Here is a 20,556-nt window from a genome sequence, read left to right as displayed (position 1 = left end):
ATGTCAAAAGAAAGGAAACACTAACAAGACTAACAATATTTCACAAAAGGGGTGACAAAACCAAGCAGATTCGGCTAAGAGAGCCATGAAAACTCTGGCCACAGCATGGAAAAAGGAGTACTGCAAAAAACACGCTAGTGAAAAACTGCAAAGTACACGACAAACAAACGCTTAAATGAACGAACGGAATTCAGTCCGCGACACTATGTCAAGACATATACAGACGACAAATTAATCCAGCCCTTTTTTTGCCTGTGGGCAGATATAAGCACCCTATTTACAAGCATGGTTCAGTTAAATGGATCAATTGCATGCTCGTCTATTATTCAACAGATAAAATACAGTTTGAAGGGAAGGAGGAGCACTCCGTTCAACTCTGTAAAGAACTCATTCACGAACGAACTTATCAATTCGCGTTGATTCGCAACAAGACAGAGAATCAAGGTGTAAATGTTGACCCAAAAATCTGTCAACTCACTTGGGGAATCGATTTAGTAGTTCCAGAACCCAAGCCCAAGGTATAAAAGTTGAATTCAAGGCAAGTACGGTCAACCTCGGAAATAATGATGCTGGGGCGAGAACGTTGTTTTCGATAGCAGTTCGAATGGGTGGGGCACACTAGTAGATGGACAGAAGGCAAGAAAGGTTGACTGACCCACATGCTAAGACCCCTAGAAGTGATATTCACGGTGAAAGTGGTCCCGAATACAATTTTATAGTTCTTCAGTGTCCGAAACCAATTTTCCACGAGATAGTGGCATAACTCAATGAAATCTGGCTTACCAATTGACACACAAGGCAAGGAAAGAACAGCGACTCTGTGCAATGTAATGAACTAAGCCGTAACCTAAAGCTCGGTGACAACCAAGATCTATCAGTTTACACCTGGACAAATGAGTAAAATTAAGGCTTGTAGATCGTTGGTAATGACAAACCAAATTAACAGTTCGATTCCCAGTTATCGTGAGAGAAAAACATACACAGATGGACTGGTGCAAGGACTGGTGGACACGGAACTCCACTGAAAAAATCTAGCGCTTTTGGCCGTGCATTAGTGTGCGTAACTAGGCAAGCGAATACACCATTCGGGGTTTACGTATAAGGTAGCTGTGACATGGAGTAAAGTCTGACGAACACAGCTGGACTACTCTGGTAACCTAGAGCCATCCATCACTACCTTGCCGTTAGGCTCTCAAACCAAAGGATTAGGTTATGGACCTTAACCGTTCTCTCGTATAGATATGAAACATTATGAGGGTATTTCGGTCCACACATGACCATGAAACGCGCAAACGAAATCATCTTTGTATCGCATCGCCGTCACGTGATTTCAGCCGGGTCGACTTATTCACTCTACACACTGAAGTAGATAAGCGAAAGCATGTGAAAGTCTTCACATAATAAATACTTTCGGATAGGTTTAAGCTGCCAGCATGTCCACCGGGAAACCGAGAAAGCGAACAAGCGTACACCAGCGACAGTACTGAGGCTTCAAGTCCTCTACTTTTATCGCATCCTTAAACACTCAAACTCCTGCACCAATAGGTACCCTATCGAGAAAATCAGCTCGGGGTTCTGAGGTCTGAATATAGGATCCTAGTACAGCAAATGAATTTCCGACACCGTTAACTGGATGCTATCGACGGTGAACTTCGGCTGACTGCATTTGTTGCCGAGTTGCACTGGTTCAAGAGTTGGTTCTTCCTTACCCGAATGGATACTTATGAATAGCAAACTTTATGCCATCCGACCGTTCACTTCAATAAGAATTCGCACTGGTTGCAAAGGCTAACCGCTCCTATACTTTCCAACTCTCCTCGGTATTTCTAGACAGATCGAGTAAGTTATTCTCTTTACTAGTCTTGGCGGTTACATAAGCTAAATAAAAATAAACGACAGTTCAGCTCTGGCACCTCTTTGGTGTCTAACTGCCACGTCACCCCGAGGAAGCAAGAAGGCTGAGATACCGCTAAGGTTTGCAAGTCTAGAGGGGAGCAGTCGCGATGTCGGGGTGGTTTCGAACCAGAGACCTTCCAGTCAGTAGGTTGACGCCTTAACCACCGAACCCTCTCGAGCTCTACAGAAGCTGCGACACTACTGTGATAGAACTCGGTGCAAGCAACAACAATACAGTACTTGCAAACTTGTGCCTGTCAGCACAATTTGTACGAGACAGTTGCGGTTACCAGATTTCTCCTCTGCAATCTACATGTGCTCCACATATTTCAGCACTGATGCCCTCGCAAAACAGCGGGAGTTGTCCGGCCAGCAACATTAGTGCACGAGCGAACGATTCGTAATAGACTGAAATCGCTAGAGCAACAAGCGTGTCTCAGCAGGGTAGGGTAAAGAGAAAATTGACTATATACGCCCAAGTGCCGAATAACAAAGAAGGTATAAATTTCCATTCAAAATCATTGTTGGCGAAATGTTCGTGGGGAGCAGGCTACTTTACAATGTTGGTTTTTTGCTTGAGGGTTATTTGGTCGGGCGAGCAAAGCTAGACAAATGGTCCAGATGTCCTAAATGGTCCAGCATTGTCCTCCCTCACCTACAAAAGGCACATAATTGACCTGGATGACGCTACAGGGAGGCTCTGACTAGGATTTGATGGATCCTTTTCAACAGTTGATGGATCGTTTACACGTGGGCATCGGAAGGAGCTGCATAAGTTCAGAAGACTGCATATGTCGACCAACAGCTTGCCGGAAGGAGTTAGGTACGCGAGAACAGAGCCAAATTATAAAAAAACGAATAATAAATTTCAGGCCCAAAAGACCGATGGATACTGCTCTTGTTTTCGCAATCCACCTGGAACCCGATGATCTTTGAGGAATAGTTCCACTCTAGTGGAGTGGAAAATGATGTAACTTTCGGCGGACTATCCTTCGCTGTCCTTGACTCGACTGACTGGCTAATCGACCGACTGAGGTGCTTGAGTTTCTTGACCGGTTCACACATCTTGGAAGCCAAATAAGCTGTGACTGTACCTTAAAGGATGGAGTTAGTGTAAACAACATCGAGACAGGGTAAGCCTGTGATAAATTTGGTCAACTTTACAGTCACAGACGAATTTTGCCGAGGCTAATCTACCGTATACAGAAGGCAGTGGCAAGAGCAGTTCTCAGTTGTCTGCGAAAATTGGCTGTCTCCGATCGCAGTGCTTCCAAAATTTGGTCGCCGGTGACTCCGAAGCATAAGAAGAGTTAGCTGGCCATCTCCTGTACCAGGGCGGATCAGTGGGTACACCGCTAGAGTGGCAAATAAAACGTATCATATTAGGGTGGTTGGAACATGTGGTACGCATACTCAACCATGGTCCACCAAAGAAAGCATGGTTTTCCGTCCCGAATCACTGTTGGAAAAAAGTTCGCTGCAAGTACGGCATGAAATAACGTGGCTTCAATTGAACTATGGGATCGCCTCCATCCTCATCGCGCCTTCCTGACTGGGGTTCACCTGATCTTCCTTGCACACGGCTACAAACTCTACGAAAAATGGCGGACTGCATGTTTCTCGTCGTGCTTAGGTTTGTGTCGGGAATGGTTTGCAATGGACGATACGGTAATTTCGTTGATAACTTCCTCCTCTCATATGACCCACACAGGTGTTCATCACAATGTTGTTAGAAGATGCCGGTAACCCGCTCTTGATTGTTGGTCTCGAAAATATCAACCCGTCTAGCATCACCACTGCGCAGCTTTCCGCTCTTTAATGAGGATTTTTTCCCGATCGTCGTATGACAGTGGTACTATATGATAGTGGCATAAGCGATGATTCCGCCTACATCAGTGTACAGTCCTTTATTCATTAAAAAATATTGCTTGGTAAAGAGGTCTCTACGACAACCAGGTGGAACATGGTTTGTACTGAACACACATTTTGTTTCACTTGTTCACCTGTCACAACACTCGCCCAGTTTCATCATTAATTATGATGCTTCACTGCCGTACCATCCTGTTAATTTGTTTGAGTAAAGGAAGAAAAAAGGACAGGGAAGGGAAAACAGAACTAGCCTATCACGGACAGTGCTTCAAACACTGGGTCAAATATTTTAGATAGAACGTGAAATCATGAACGCTAACGGCATTAAATGGTTACCATATCCTTGCGTGTATTGAATCAAGCACAGACAGGACCACGTAGGCGTAATCCTGGAAGGTGAACAGCGCCTATCTTTTCGTCACATCATCCATCCTCTTCTGCTAATTCGTCTTCTATCCACCTCGAAGTTTCCACCGTTCTTAATTAGGCACTGAAAACACCTTCCTACTCGGCAGACGCCAACTTGGGATGAATGCATCATGGTCCAGCCATCTTAGTTTGTGCTGCTGGATGCATTATCTGAGTGAAGTAGGTCTGTGATTTGGTGTAGGGGCAAGTATCCATACAACCCTCGAGCAATCCAAACATTAAGAATGTTGTCGACACTTTTAAGTAGAAACTGAGGCTAGATGGAGTGGTTATTGATGTGACGAATCGAGAAGCTCTGATTGGCATCATCAGCGAACCGTGTACATTTTATGCAGCCTCTAACTGCCAGATTTTCGCTCACTAATGAAGAGAGAATCAAGATTGGTCAGGAACATCATAATGAAAAAACAAAGACGACGAATTTCTAGGTCACAAGTTCATTGATCCATAAAGAACAGTGTGATGAAGAGACCTCATCATAACCTCGAGCTAAGCAGTGACATCTTCACGCTTCGGCACCAGTGGACTTATGCACGTGGCATTCCCGCTTCATCCCTCATCATACGATTGCACCGGCGTAGACAAGTCAACCCTAGCCTTAATCTGGCCTGTTCCATCTCACGAAGCATGCTAAGGTGTGCATTACCGTGTCGGTAGCCAATTAAAGCAAGCGCTCATGCTTGGTCCATCACATTACTAAACTCAGTCTACAAGTGAAACCGCCTGATTGTGGCTTCTGCGCAAGGTTGCGATTAGGCCTGTCTGCGCCTGGCATCACATGACAGCCCAGAAGGAATAGGCATATACACAGACCATGGACAATCAATGATTTCCAAGTACCATCATCTGAGTCAGAACGACATAATCATGAAATTGGTGCACATCCCTGACCAATGTCGGTAATTCACATGGATAAAGGGCAGAGGAGTAGGAGATATGTGACATTCAGGGAAATAGAGTCACAACTGCACGTCACCTATTGGACGTTGGTGGTAGAAACATACATTCCAGGGTCGCAATAGTGACGGTGACTCCACAGCTTTCGACGTGGCACTTTGGATGCACTCAGCAGAAATTTATTGAAACGGATTTGGCAATAAAAATCGAGACGGGTAAATCGGATGAAGACATCAGTCTTGACAAGTATTAAGGTAGGTTCACGAAGATACATAAGTGGTGTCAGTGTTTTTGAAGTCCGCCTTTGAATGCAGCACGAAGAAGGACATTCGGAAGCCTTCTCAAGATTTTGCAGAATGTGAAAAACTGAGGAAGAACCAAAGTTATTGGCATGATGATAAGAACAATCGTTGTGCACTGAAAAAATAACGTACTGAGGATCTGATTGGCTGATATTATACAAAAACCCTATCAACATTTCCGAGTAGGAGGCTTGTTAAACCTAGACCTTGTTTTAACGCCACCCTCACTAAGTGGTAAATTTTCTGGAAAAAACGAAGGGTAAAATGCATAATGCCATCAGGACATATGAGCCCGATACAAATACAGCAGTGTAAGTAAATCACCTTTTTTATAAAATGCTCGTCAAATTCGACGGGTCCGTCTAGTTGTGTCTTCTTTATCTCGCAACTTGTTTCCTTATTGTTCACAGGAAGGGAATAATTTTCTCGATTCTCGTCCATTTGTCCATTATCTAAGGAAACTGCATCCCGCGAATTTCGTCTTGGAGTTTCGTACAGCATGAAACGAAGAATCGGGCTACCACTAGGTGAATGTCTGACTGGATGAGCGGTTATGTCGATTGGATCGGATTGATCCATGACGTCCTCATTTTCGCCGCTTTGGCTGTCTGGTCTGATGCGCTGTAGTTCTGCTTCCGCATTGGGTCCAAGAGGATTCTGGCTCAGGTTCAATGACTCCAAGTTTTTGAGGCAACGCAACAGGATGAAAATCTGCAAACAGATAAAGGCCGAGAAAGGCTGTCGTTTAGACATAATTTCAACTGGTGGTAGAAATAAACCAATGTGGAAAAACAGTGCTCTTTTAGAAGCCAGCGAAAATTTCACAGTGCAACTAGCTGTGCCAACTCAAGTGAAGCACACCGTATATGGGGAAACTAGCCAAGCTACCTTGTTCTCCGTTACTAGTAGAGTGTCCCAGCCGGTAGAACTGCGGAACTTCCACTAGTACGAAAGTTCCACTATGTCGAATCTATGTACATCAACTCTAAAAAAGCAATGTAAAGTTACGCATTGCAATGCCACTTAAGGCTACAGAGAGTGGAACAAAACTAAAGGTTCTGCTCCATATTTCTATCGGAGCAGTCAGGTAATCACATAACTCAACCACGACCACGAAACTATATCAATGAGGTAGATCGTATGTGACGGAACTACGAAGTGGCCAACCCTCACCCAACGGTTGGAAGATGAGTCAGGGAAAAGTAGACCGAAATTACACCACTTGGCAAACGGACAGCTACTAGCCGATTCACGTCCAAGGGCATATGCTAGCAATCCCTTCCTCGACGCTAATGTTGTTCATGAACAAAATGGCTGCAGCTGGAGCCATCACTAGACCCGTACAGTGTTTGTAACTGGGCCGTTTGCGAAGTAAACAGGTCTAGTGACGAGTAGGACAAACTGATAAACATCTGGCAGTAACTTTTCAAGGCGCTTATTGTTATAACGGAGAGCAATCTTCCTATACCTTGTAAATCCAAGTAAGATCGGCGAGTCGTCAGGGCAACACGGTTACCGGTAACATAAGTGGCAACCTAAGAGATGATTATGTGTCGTTCGTCCCAGCTGATTGCTATCGAGAAGTCTATGTATTTTCCATGGCTCATGAGTCGTTTGCTAAGCGGCCGAAATTTAACCTGATGGTACGAAAACGGTCATAGGTTAAAAGGAAATGAGGTAATCATTGCTATCTATGCCAGATATCGCTGCTCGTAATCAAAGGTTTCCAAGTTTCCAGTGAGGTAATTAGTTCACTTGAGGCCAATTAGAGGTAATAAGTGAAGTTGGTTTGTCTTTGAAATTACAGATTTACACCTTATTGTCCGTAAAGCCCTATATGGTTAGAAACCCCTTAAGACGCCAGCCAAACCTCTCGTTTATGAGGGTCTTTTTCAACTGAGTGTGCTGCACAAGGCCGCCTCATGTTCCATATTTGAGATGTCGCAGTACACTGTCTAGGCGTAACACACTACTCATGGGGTTGCTGAAAACGTTTCGACAGCCCACGATGAGATCCACTAGATTCAGTTGAGTCACCCATCAAAACTTAATTAGTATTTGACGAGGTCCAGTAAGCTGTTTACGACAGTCCTTCCCTAAGAATATGTGATCTCCTGTCACACGGAACTCACAACACATACGGGAAATAGCCCCGACGAGGAAGATGGATTCTTATGAATATTTCTTACGGCAATGAATATCAGATGATTTAGTGACAAGTGTATCACTGAAAGTTCATTGAACAGTGCTTATCCTTCGTACCACCCATAAATACGAAATTATGTTTCAGTTCACACGCAAGTTTTCACATGTTTCTGTGTGACTTGTTGCACCTTGCTGAGGTCAGTGACCAGTTTAACCATCTCAACGGGCCGAATTCAGGTGAGGCCTTTACATCAGACGAAGGTTCAGTTGTGAGAAGAAAGCCAGCCCTCATTGCCACTGTCAGCATCATGAATAGTGAATACCGTATGGTCACGAGAAGAAGACCGATCACTCAATACTTTTGCATATGTTAATGAGAGAGGTCAGCCCAAAGGGGTGAATCAGCACGACTGGATCAATATCAATGATCGTATCATGCCTGAACTCATGTCTCACACTTATCATGGCCTTCAGCGTCTGTACATGAAGTTCCAGTACAGGTATGGCGCGCGCGTCTTGGGCCAAATAAGCAGTCAAACGAAATCCTGCAGATGTGGCGAAACAGAGTATCAGTAATGCTGATGAGAAACAACGTATCATGAAATCAGCCAAATAATGAAAGATAGCAACTGAAAGATCCAAAGGAATCTCCCGTTTATGGTGTTCTTCTTCAACTGAATGTGCTGCACCAGGCCACCCCGTGTTCCGATTCGCCAGTACCGCAGTACACTGTACAGACGTGACACGCTACTCATAAGGTTGCTGAAAACTTATAGATAGCTCACTAGTACTTTTGCCCTGCGTCTATACAATGTACTGTGATACTAAAGTATCGTACCAACTGAAACATGAGGAGCGCACTGTTAATGATTCCCAATAAGGATACCTAAATTTTTCGCTCTTCGAGTGATTCACAGACTGATCAGTGTGCGCCGTGCATTCTAAGGTTTGTGGTTCGACAAAGTTTCTTTACGAATAACGCGGCAGTATTCAGTGATTAACCGGACCCAACAGCAAATTGGGCGTGACGTTGAACCCGCTGGTAGAACTGATAATTTTTCCCACACTCAGGTGTTTGTTATCTTCAGCTGAACAAGGGTAGTATCAGAACTATACCCCCAGGAATTTTTCACATAGAGCAACAAGTTGAATCTCGGAGATAAGCAGTGTGACAAGACGGCTGGCGACGTTATCGACCGCCCTGGCTAATTGGGTCAAACACGGATTTCCGAACAGACCGGAATGAGTCACTCATGCAGCTGGTGGCAGCCCTACAAAGGGAAACGTGCCGTGGATAGTTAAGTGACTGTGCGTTGTTAGGATGGCGAACAATGTGTCAACAAAAGAGTTGGGATAAACTCCAAAAAGGCGACGGATAGTGGAAGTAAGGAAAACTAAACTGGATTGACACCTTAGTAATGAGATTTTAGTGTAGCTAATCAAAATGTAAATACGACCAGCCTGTTTACCGGAACACAATTTCAGATTAAGACAGGATGCAGGGGAATGATAAAGCGAATATACAGTGGTGCTGTGAGTACAAAGTATTTCGTCCGACAAACTTTAGCCACATAGTGCCTCTAGATCGACCGTTGGGAGCATGTGAAATGCAGGGAGCATCAGATATAGTTGAAAGGTGAAAACAAAAGTCACTTCTGCGGAGAGAGAGACAATTCCTTCCACTTTCCAGGATGGATGCAGGGCAAAGTTGTACTGTGGTAGACAATACAAATGATGTCCAGGAAGAGATGCTTTGCATAGAAAACTCCGAGAACAATTCGCCGTCTCATTTTTTATTGCATGACAGCCAGTCTGTTACATACGGCGGAACATGATGTTGAGAGACTTCCCACAAGCAGCTGCTGATAAGTTTCCTTTGTTGAGGCATTCTTGTGGATGACTAAACAAGACAATACTGACTCAACCAAGTGGTTTGCCGTGGCGAAGTATGAGTGGGGGCACCTCCAAGAAGGCTACTGATGCAGACTAAATAGGAGAATAAATTAGACCTCCAAAGACACTTGGCTTGGTTGTGGTAACAAAGAAAACCAAAAACGTTCCCAGTAGCTGTAGACCTTCAACTAATCTGCACCGTGGTGGCATGCGCGTGCTGCAACCGCGCCCGTGGGCTGAGATGAAAAACCTTCGACCTGCCCGACAGGAGTGCATATGAACAAATAGCTTATCGGAGACAGATAAACAGTGATCGCTTTGTTCCGCTTGGTATGTACGTCAGAGCATATGCAAACTTCGTTCTTTCGGCTATATAAGTTAAGTGGGTTGTGGCTACGACAAAATAATATGGCCGCTAAGTTTTTCCAGGCACGACGTTCGCAATTTAGCTCACAGATACCCTTAGTATATGTGAACACATCGAAACAACATTCACATGGCAAATTTGTAGTTCCTCTGGAGTCTTTGCAGACAAACAATTCGCAGAAAATTGGAAAAATGAACGTGCGCACCCTGGTCTTCGAGGTCGGCTTGTTATCGATTTGCTAAGTAAGACTCTTTCGTGTGACGATCAGATCTTTCTGAGTCGAAGCGGACTAGAAATAGTGAGAGTAAAACTCATTTCGAAGTATGCGCTCGTCATCCATCACTGAGTATGCTTTTTCAACTGGACCTTGGTATAATTTCATCTGCATCCATGTTTCTTAAGGTACCTCACAAAACCAAGCGTAAGCGTAGGAGCACACCCAACGACACGAATCTATCGTCCTTGATGTCTTAAATAAACATAATTTTAACGTCAGCTCGGATGACCTATTTCAGTACATGTATCATTCAGGAGTCGGCCAGTGAAATCCCATCCATCTTTCAAATTTTCTTGCTTTCAGCCGCAAAACACTGACTGAGGCTAACACTCAACAGGGTGGTAACGCCGAGCAATCAGCAACTGGTAGTGTACTAAGTTTAACGTCACATGCAACAAGGAGCATGACCATGTTGGTAATTGTGCGGCTAAGTTGCTAGAATGAACTTTGCCCAAGGCCAAAGGATAGTCAATCCCCATTCGCTTGAAATATGCTATGCTAGGCAGAAAGACGAAGGAGTCTCTTTGTAAGACACAAAAATGACGAGGAAACATGAACAGCCGACTACCGCTTCCGTCTCTTTTGGGACTTCGTATCTAGTACCCAATCCTCGAAGACTCAATTTGAAATAAACAGGGACCATGAGTAAGGTCCACGGGTCCAAGGGTCACGTACATTCAGTACTAGGAGAGTGTGATGTATACAAGGGGCATGTGGAGCGAATGCAAACGTCGCTTAGTCTGACTTACCAGCGTCACAACAACCATATTACGGGTCTCCGAAGGATGATTTCACTCACGTTTTTCTCGCGACAATAGGAATAAGTATGGTAACTACACAAAGGCTGATGAAGCAGGTTGTCTTCTATCCCAGTGATTTCTCTTGTGCTGTTTTGCCCACTACAACTGTTGCTGATACAGTTATGACGTCTTTCGTCGCGCAACAGGTACATTTAGAAGTACAGTGTGGGATATACATCTTCCGCAACAAAGTACCATATTTTCGGTAGCTACTTGAGAAGGCGTGGCCCTTGCACAAAGGCCGTTTCCAAGCATTCAAAGGTCAAAGATGGGGGTTCTCATGAGATTTTTCTGCAGGGTTTATTGTAAACTCAAACTGAAGAGCCATCTGATATTTATTCTATGTAGCCAATACACTTCAAAGCATTAGTCATTTGGATATCCAGCTACATTCTCTACGTAGCAGCACTTGGTGCTTTCGTGACACACGCAAAGGTGCTCCAGTATGTGCATTGATGGCGTGTTAATCGAAGTCACTTCACTTCTGACAATAACTTATACTTATTCCCACCTGGTAGTAATTCTCGTTTGGAAACTTTTGAGCCTTAAAATTGTTTTTAGCCCATTTCATGTGGTAATTCTTATCTTTCTCGGATGTTCCTCCCGGCTAACGTTTCAGAACAATGATCAATGGGTTGACATTCTCTGATAGACTGGTCATCACAGAAGCTAAAAATCGAATATGCAGCTTTGTAGCAAAAAGACGGCCTGGAAAATGGATCTTAACTTTGGAGATGGCAGTGACGGAAGACTTGACTGAAGTTCGAATAGAACCGCACGTTTGCGGTGTTATTTGAGCAAATTTGTCGCGGAAATGTCGTATCACGTTTCTTTTGGAAATATATTCAAGCTATCGAAGTAAACCATAGACACAGTATTACTCAGAAGGTTGAAGAAAGTGCATGGGTAGCCCACTATCGACTTAACTCTGTGTGGGGCACCGGATATCATAAACGAGAGATTCATACGAAACGTCACTAATTCTCCAGCGAACACCATTTCAACATACAAATAAGCATTCCTCTCCATGTATGTTCGGTTCGGTATCAACGAGACCGGTGGAGATTTGTGGGTAGGTCAACTTGGTGGGTCCCGGATAAGGCGACATCAACAGTGGGCTGTCCAGAAATTTTCATCAATCTTATGAGTATTGTTATACGCAGATCATCCGCTTTCTCTCGAGAGCAAACCCTAGCTGCAAAAAAAACTACTAGTGGGTAGAGAAAGCAGTCATCTTCAAGTAAAGGTGAGATAATCACGCCATACATATAAGAAAAGCCGGGTGGAGTGTACTTACAACAAATATGAAGTGACAGTCAGGTAGCTGAGAATAGTGAAAACTGTACAAACTTCCGACGGAAAACTTTACTCGCAGCGTACTCCAATACAAAATGACCACGTTGTTAAATTTGACTACCATAATTTTGTTCAGTGTCACTCCCAATTCAAAGCCTGGGGTTATTAAACCACGACTGAGGGTGGTGATGTGATGAATATGATTAATTGTCGCGCATTTTCTCAAACAAATGTCTACCGTGCAGCTAATCGATTATATGAATCGGATCGTTACTCTGTGGTGCAGTTCTAATTTGAACACCATAAAAGACTGCAGCAAAAGCCCAAGGATGCATGCACCATCAAATTTTGTGTTACGTTCAACTCTGTGAATCAAGGCGACGCCCAAAGATAGCTTTCGAACCAGCCTTATCGAGCTATGGTACAGTTTTACTGTGATCGGAACGAGACTACCTTCTGTTCCTACAGTGAACAATCGTTAGAGGTAGATGTGGGCACCGAAGTTTGGTAAGCGTGCTCACTATCACCAATCGTGTTCAATTTCGTCCCAGACTGGATTGCACCACGGCATAATTAGGTTATCTGTGCATTGTTGATATCCTCCTCACTCCTGCGACTTCGTACAAACTACTTCTGGACAAAATTAGTTGTCTCCGGAAATCTTTCGGCTATACGACGACCGGCTTTCAGATGTGCACAAATTGTGATCCACTTTGGATTCTCGTGATGTACTCCGTGAACCATATGCAGACCGGGCTGCACCATGACGTTCCCGACATTATTCGGCCGCGTTTTAAGGTGTTATCGGAGACGACAACATACCTCAGATACAGTGAAGGGGCCAAGGCTTACTTCTTTATTTCGGCATTGTTGCTACGAGATAGATACCCGAACCACTAAAGACGCTGTGGTTGAAGGGGCTGAGATACGTTGTCCAGAAACAACCCACCACTCATAAGGATGCTAAAAACTCATCGACCTACAATGACCAGCTTTGCACTTCTTCTGATTTATCAGGTAGGCACAGTCTTCGAGTTTCAATCAACCCTATGTTATAACTGAACGCAAACTGCACACAATTAGCGGATTACACAAATTCGTAGACTAATTTGGTTTCAACGAAGGATTCAAGTGAATCCCAGCTGAACCTCTTGTTTATGATATCTCTCAGTTGAAAAGAGCATTGGAGATACTGAACTCCAGTCAAGGCAAGGCTACCTACGACAATCGCAACATCACGGATCCACTGTGATAGCTAGGAAAAATCGTCTGATCCAGGAATCTGAGTAAGTCGTGTACCAATGACAGCTGATATCTGGTCGATAGTTTAAAGATTTAAGCGTACAGATACTTTGGCTGGAAGCGTCAGGTACGACGCGAACATCCCAATAACTAACGTAGAGTTTATTCCTTGATCTGAGACTTTTAACGTGTTTAACGATTGGCCATTTTACTCTTGTCGGAGATATATTTCACCATAAACTAGCTAGTTTATTCCTGTCATGTTTTGATACGTTGTTCGGAAGTAAGTTAAACAAGTTAAGTTGAAGACGGTTACAAGAAGTGGATTCGTGTCTCCTAAGAATAGTACTGAGTTCGGCTATTTCAAAATACATGGTGACGACAAAGAAAGTGGCAATGTTTGCAAACGAGTGGCTAGTATGTGTCATGTGTGTTCAACACGCGATTATCGTGTGTATGGTGGTACACGGACTTTCTCTAGGCAGCTACTATGCTATGCGGATTCTGCGGGTCGTATGATTGGGAAAAACACTAAAACTGATAGACGCCACAAGGGACCTGGAAGCTAAAGCAAGCGTTGGCTAGAGAAAGACAGAGAAATTTTTCTACTCTAACTTGAAACTGAAAGGAAAGAGGTCAGGAGAACTCGCAATAGTGGCAAGTGAAACGAGTGCGGAACTACAAGCTAGAAGTATCACCACCAAGTTTTGCAAGTTAATCTGCCGTCCAGTGCCGGTTTTAATCTTTTGTTTGCTTGAAGAAGAGAATGACATCCAAATCCGGTGGCTCGAATTGGCACTGGACGGTGATACCTACCTCCGAGACTAGGGAAGACAAACTTCTACCGATATCCCGGGCCTAAAATTCCATTAAATATGGTGCACAGTGGCTCTGTATAATTTGTATTTCCAAGTTTAGTAAAGTAATGGAGCGAACGCATATCACCGGTTGAATCCTTCCGTTGCACAGGTCTACACCCGAGTACCAGACGTGATGGTCGAATAAACTGTCAACGAACACTCAAAACATCAACATTCGAATTTAAAAGATGACAAAGTACACGTACGCACACGTTCCTAGCGGGCAGTTTCTTTTACTGGGCAAATATACGGAGAACAAAAGCATTCGGAATAATCAGCACCTCGAAATGTGTTTGAGTGGCCAGAGCGCGAATTTACTGATCGGAAGGTCCGTGGTTCGAACTAGACCTCTATCTCTCGATTATCCCTATCTAGGCTTGGGCAACCTGGCAGTATCCCGTCCGTCGTGCTTCCTTCGGGTAGCATGGCGGCTAGGTACCGGAAGGGTGTTACGGCTGAACGATTTTTTTTATTGAATCAGTCTAACTAGAGTGAGGAAACGGAAAGTCGAAGGCAATGGCCCCAATGCAGGAAGGCAACTGATCGCGTGATTGAGCAATACCACTCAACCAATGGTAGGTTGAGTCCCGGGACACAGGCGAAGTGATAAAGCGTTTACAAACCATTTGACAAACTTCGCAAACAGACAAACTGCCATCTGATCAACAGTCAATACACCAACCAAGATACCGAATTTTTGGCAAACTGGTCTAGCAACTGGTCCTCGTGAGAACAGGGTGAGTGACTAAACTTAGCGGGTCTCGACCAGATGTGCCCTTCAACACGTGCTGCCGGCATACCGGAAAGTACTTTCTCAATTAAGGCTCAAAAGATGAAGGACGATCGTTCAAGATCGAGATGGACTGTACGCGAAGAGGGATGCAGACTATGCAGAGCAGTCAAATTCGGGAAACAGTAGCGGTTTATTTAACGCACTAGTAAAACGAACATATGCACTATCTCGCCAGACGCCCGGATATCACTGAGCAAAGTTGTGTTTTCAAGAGCAATGGGCACAAACTTTATATTTATTGATCGCAAATCGATGAACTCCCGTGAAGGTTTGGTTGATAACCTCTGGGCCACATTGAATTTTGCCATCTGGCAAACGGCGTTTGCTTAACTTGGTGTGCTCTTACGCCACCAGAAAAGCTCAACAGCAGAGTGTAAAGAACAAGATAAGGATATACAGCTGTTCAACCCATTCAAAAACCCCCGGACTAAGAAAAGAAAGAATGTACACAGATCGAAACTTTTGTGATGGTTTGTGGGCTGAAATAGATCCCAACAGGAGAGGTTGCAAATGCACGCTACTGTAGGAGGTTCTTTCTTCCCATTCGCAGTGTGTTGACGACATTGCAGCTATATGAGCGTGTTCCGAACAGAACAGCAAGACAAATCACCGTAACCTGATGAGAAAATCTCTAGCAAGGACAGAATATTTCACTCAACTGTGTCCGGAAGCAACGCAACAAGTCCTATTCGTTCATCGAGTCCCACCCGACCGCCCCAGTCGGAGTCGAAATCAGCATCACAAACAAAACATCATAAAACAAGTTACCCCACAATTTTTCGCTTTCAGACTAAAATTCCATATAGCAAATCCGTCCTAATATTCAAATATCCCCATGATTGCATCTTTCCTAATAGTCAAGCGAAGGACGAAGTGAGGACCCGCATCAATTACGACAGATTGGCGTTCTACCAATTCTAAAATGTCCTGTAGCGTACAGCTGAGATGGGCCTGAAGACCGAAGTCCGGAAATGATCAAACTGCCATTTGCCCCATTCTCTTTAATGGATGCGAGATCTGACCATTGCGTTGTGCGGATATCAAGACTTCTGACCAAAGGTGTTCGAGGAACATTCTGAGTGTTTCCAAAGAGATATTACGATAACGGTGTCTAAGAAGTTTACAGCTAACCATACCACCCCGGCAGTACCAAATCAAAAATCAAATCTTTCAGACGTACCAGCCTTTCGGTGCCTAGCTATCATGTCAGCAAAAGAAAGCACGAGGGCTGGGATACTGCAGGGTTAGCCACGCCTATGCGGGAGCAATCGAGGTGCTGAAGTTGGGTTCGAACCACAGATCTTCCGATCCGTAAGCAGACACCTTAATCGCTTAGTCCAGCCCACCGTTAACATCACCTAAAATGATTCATTTGTAGCTATTGCGAGAAGATGAGCAATGTCATAAACTCAAGTCTTCGCCGAGGTCGGCACTGACGCCATAGAGGTCAGCTGGAAACATGGCTCATTACTGTCAACGTCCTGACCTACAAGGTGCATAAAATATCAGTCACTGGTAACAGGAATGAGTTGCAATCTGTATGGTTCCTGCTTCTGACCGTCAAGTATGGACAACGACGATTGGGATGTCCTTTGAGTTGACTCCTCGTCTTGTAAAAGTCAACCGACTTAAAACATTCCAGTGAATCGAGCAAGTCTTAGCCGTGAAATACATTGAACCTAGCCAGTGCCCAAAATGAGTTAATTTTGTTCTAAATCAAAGCGTTCTTTCGCACAAGAAAGCGTTAAATCAGAAACATTGTTGCTCGGCAACTGAATAGATCGCCCCTTAAAGCTGTGGTTAGGCGTGAGCAATTCTGGAAGGCATACAGCAGCGGTCGACCTAAAGAATAACGACAAGTTGTTATCCTCAGCCGAATATGAAATTATGCATTAGTAGATTAAGTACGTGTGTAACTTGTTCAAACGTGTTTTATATGAACGAGCAAAATGATAGAAAACACAGATGAATTTCGTGGCTCAATACTCTTTAGATGTGGTGACTGAAAACCCGTATCTGCATGATGAGTGGTGTTGAACCTAACTGAGAACCGTTGAAGGTGAGGTGCCTAAACGTGGTCAATATTCATACCTTAACTGGTTTAGCTAGAGAGGATTGCTTGTTGCTTGTTGCAAACCTGGCGAGCAATCCCATATGAACAGTGCAGTCAAGTAGAAAATGCGTGAAAATTCATTCGAACCAGCACTTCTCAAACACCCTGAAGAGACACAAAAAGATCGCAGTTAACGGAGGCTTGTTGTTATGTGCACTCAAATAAATGGAGAATACACAGTAAAAACCACTCAGGTAGCCACCAAGATTGTATGTAGTTTGTGATGTCATTCCGCCATCCAGGTAATTGCTCCATGGCGGCGTCATTCAGCCATTCGGGACTACGCGGTGAACAATACCCTGGGCAAACAACAAGTGAGTATTATGGTGGTGAAGTATTACATAGCCATTGTCTGTTACAAGACCTGTCGTTCATATCGAACTACTAAAAGATCGCCCGCCCCAGCCAGGTTATCGAGACTCCCAACAACAACAAGGAAATCAACTCCACTTAATCAATGATACCAGTAGTTTGTTTGCCACTTCAAGACCCTAGGTGGAGATGGTGGATTCACGCATGTCAGACCGGGATTTTTTATGCCAATAAATATGAGTAACCAGCTTTCTCAAGATACCCACCGTCGCAGTCTTGTGAGGTCGATTTTTGAGGTCAAGTTATCATTCCACTCTTATTCGAATTCCTAACCGGGTATTTCATTAACCGAAAATCACAAATCGTTATTGACATGCATTTATTAAATAACTATCTCTTCCCACTGCACCTTCACTTATTCCGCTTTACCTGCACTTAATACACCGTCTCACTGTTTTGTCGGTGCTACAGCCACCGAAAATCGATCCTTCCGGAGATTTTCGAAAAGCACTGATTATAATAACCTCCACCCTTCTTGTTCATCCATTTCTGACCACAACGGTTCTCCTCACGCGCTTTTACGGGAGATTAGCGATTGAGTTGCCAGTCTCCATGCGCCATATGCCACCAACTGTCCCCCAACCTCGGACCAGTCTATCCAGCAGCATCAAGGTATGAGCCAGTACCAAATATCTCAAATAGAAGTGCCTTCAGGTGTCACCATTAGCAAACATCTATAAGCCTCCTCATCCCAATGCTACCTCAGTATCTTCGTACGTGTACTCACGAACAAAGTCTAATCGCATCTCGTCCCTCCGGTCGGTTCTTCATTTTTAACTTTCTCATCAGCTTGGAAAAGTTCCCTGTGCACATTGTTCCCAAGCTTAGTTTTTTATCATCACCTCAAGATCTGGGTTCGACCTAGATTGAGAAATTCCCAAAAGGTCTGTGAAAGGACTATCTTATTAATGATAACTGAAATGGATCTGACTGTTACCGATGAATTAATTAGGAAGCCCAAATTGGTGTGCGTTGATACCTCAAAGAACTTTTACTTAATAGGGCACGAAAATGTACGGACTGTGCTGACGATCTAGGCCAATCTATGGACGATACGCCGGGCCCACAGGATCAGCGCAGGTACTCCCAAGATTACGCTTTCCCGTAAAAATTTCCCGTGTGTATGACTGGAATTCCTCTAGTTATGGCTCCACACAAACTTTTAGGACACGAACTTCTAACCTGCAGTCTCAAGGGTATGTCCAATATCAAATTTTACGAACGTTCACGTTTGACGTTTTTCAGATCCTCTCCCCCACACCGTTCTAACGTCAACCTTTCACTCATTAAGAACTCTAAGCAACCCCTTGGATCATCTATTTGTTATTTTTTCGGTCCATCGATTTCAAGCGGTGAAATTAATCTGTAGTGTCTGTAATCCGTTGTCACATTTACCATTCTTCCTGAACTTGAACCACACTTTGTAACTGTCGTTCACATTGTATTAGGACGTTTGTTTCAATGTTACGAGTACACAATTATCCGGTGCGACCTGCTGACTTCTTGCTCAGCGAGTGTATTTACGCTCCGTTGAACTGTTTGTTGACTGCTGAAGAGCAGATCTCTGTGTTTATGTCGACTGTTGAACGTCACAATAAATCCCTGTGACATTTTTTAGCCGCGAATAATTTTCCTACCGTGGAATATATCACGCACGCGGAACCATCTGTGGGAAATTCCGACAAGTGAATGTTTCCTCTCACAGCCAGTTACTGCATTTAGATCGGTGTAGTGGACTGTTGGATATACACATTCGTGAGTCCCCATTTGACTACTCATTCCTTTCTTATTGTAATTTTGTGATTTTGTATTGGTTACTTTTACTTGTTAACTTATCTGAACACGCTGATAAGGTCCTAGTCCGCTACAAATCATAACATACATTCCTCCAGGACACTCGATTTCCTATTTCCCTCCTTTAAAATTCCTCGTGGGTTCGGCTCACCCAATTCCTGGATCCCATTGACTACTGCGGCGTCTGAGAGGACGTGAGACTTAGTTGTGCATTGATTCAAGAAGGTTTGGACGATACATATTCCACAATGGACCCCAATGACACATGCTGCAAATGAGAATTTTCAAGAAGAGGGCGCACACTTCTAGTGGAATTTCTCATTCTGGGTAGTTGGTGTGCGGAATAACCTTCCTCCGGCGGTTGTTTACGCCTCATCTAGTACCCAGTTCAACATATTATTGGATGTTCTGTTAAGCCCATAAACATGACGCCCAGTGCTGAAAACTTAAAGGTGCAACATCTGTTTTAGCTTGTGCTTTTCAAGCGAACGTATGACACTGGACTACAAAAACAAATTCGACGAGCAAACCACGAAAATGCCCGAACTACGTGAAAAAATGTTGCGTTGTGCGTAAAGAGTACTGCGACATGCCACCCCATCAGGAAACGCGAAACCTACCTCATTCCAGCAACTCAACTTATTCCCGGAGAGATCAAGTTCAGCTACATGCCCAGCAGCACGGAAAAGTTCATCCTCACAGCCCACCTTCGCTATTTGCTGACAATCCATAGAAAGCGTCCGTGCCGGGAACAAAAGGTTGGCGCCGATACGGTTAGGACTCTTTTGTACATAGTTCTCGAAAATATTGCATTCGGTGAGCTTTTCGTACTTTTTACGCAGTGCGTCAACAAATGTTGTCATCACACCAACAACTTAACGACAGGTATCGAAACGCCGCGACCTATGTCCTCACATGAGCCATTGTTGATTGGTCCAATAAAACGGACTACTCAAGGCCAACACCAAAATCTCTAACGGCTGGCCGTGAACGAGTAGATGAGCATGCTGATATCATTTCTGTAAGCCCGAAATTTTTATCGTGCCAATAATGAGGCCCTGGCGGTGCCGTACCACGAACTCGGTGTTTTCTTTTCTCGCAACCCGAGTTCAGTTCATTTCAGGCAAGTAGTAGCAACTAGTAGCAAACAACTAGTAGCGAGACCAGGGCATTGTTGATACATAAGAAATAGTTTAATTAGTGTGCTATGA

At 44.1% G+C, this 20,556-nt stretch overlaps 1 protein-coding gene across 1 annotated transcript in view; it reads right to left on the bottom strand.

Annotated features, from left to right (window-relative positions):
- The window catches only part of T265_07092 (hypothetical protein), a gene marked incomplete at both ends in the record, with an annotated part of 31,353 nt that extends 11,108 nt beyond the window's left edge, over nt 1-20,245 (bottom strand). Inside the window, 3 exons of the mRNA XM_009172530.1 lie at nt 479-618; nt 5,718-6,104; nt 19,966-20,245. Coding sequence (XP_009170794.1) covers nt 479-618; nt 5,718-6,104; nt 19,966-20,208 — 770 coding nt within the window. The remainder of the gene's footprint in view (nt 1-478; nt 619-5,717; nt 6,105-19,965) is intronic.
- Between the last annotated feature and the right edge of the window lie 311 nt (nt 20,246-20,556).

Source organism: Opisthorchis viverrini (genome assembly GCF_000715545.1).
Source record: "Opisthorchis viverrini unplaced genomic scaffold opera_v5_156, whole genome shotgun sequence".
In the NCBI taxonomy this organism is placed as follows: Eukaryota; Metazoa; Platyhelminthes; class Trematoda; order Opisthorchiida; family Opisthorchiidae; genus Opisthorchis; species Opisthorchis viverrini.
The sequence above is the reverse complement of the archived record's forward strand: the minus strand, read 5'-3'. Positions and strand labels throughout refer to the sequence as shown.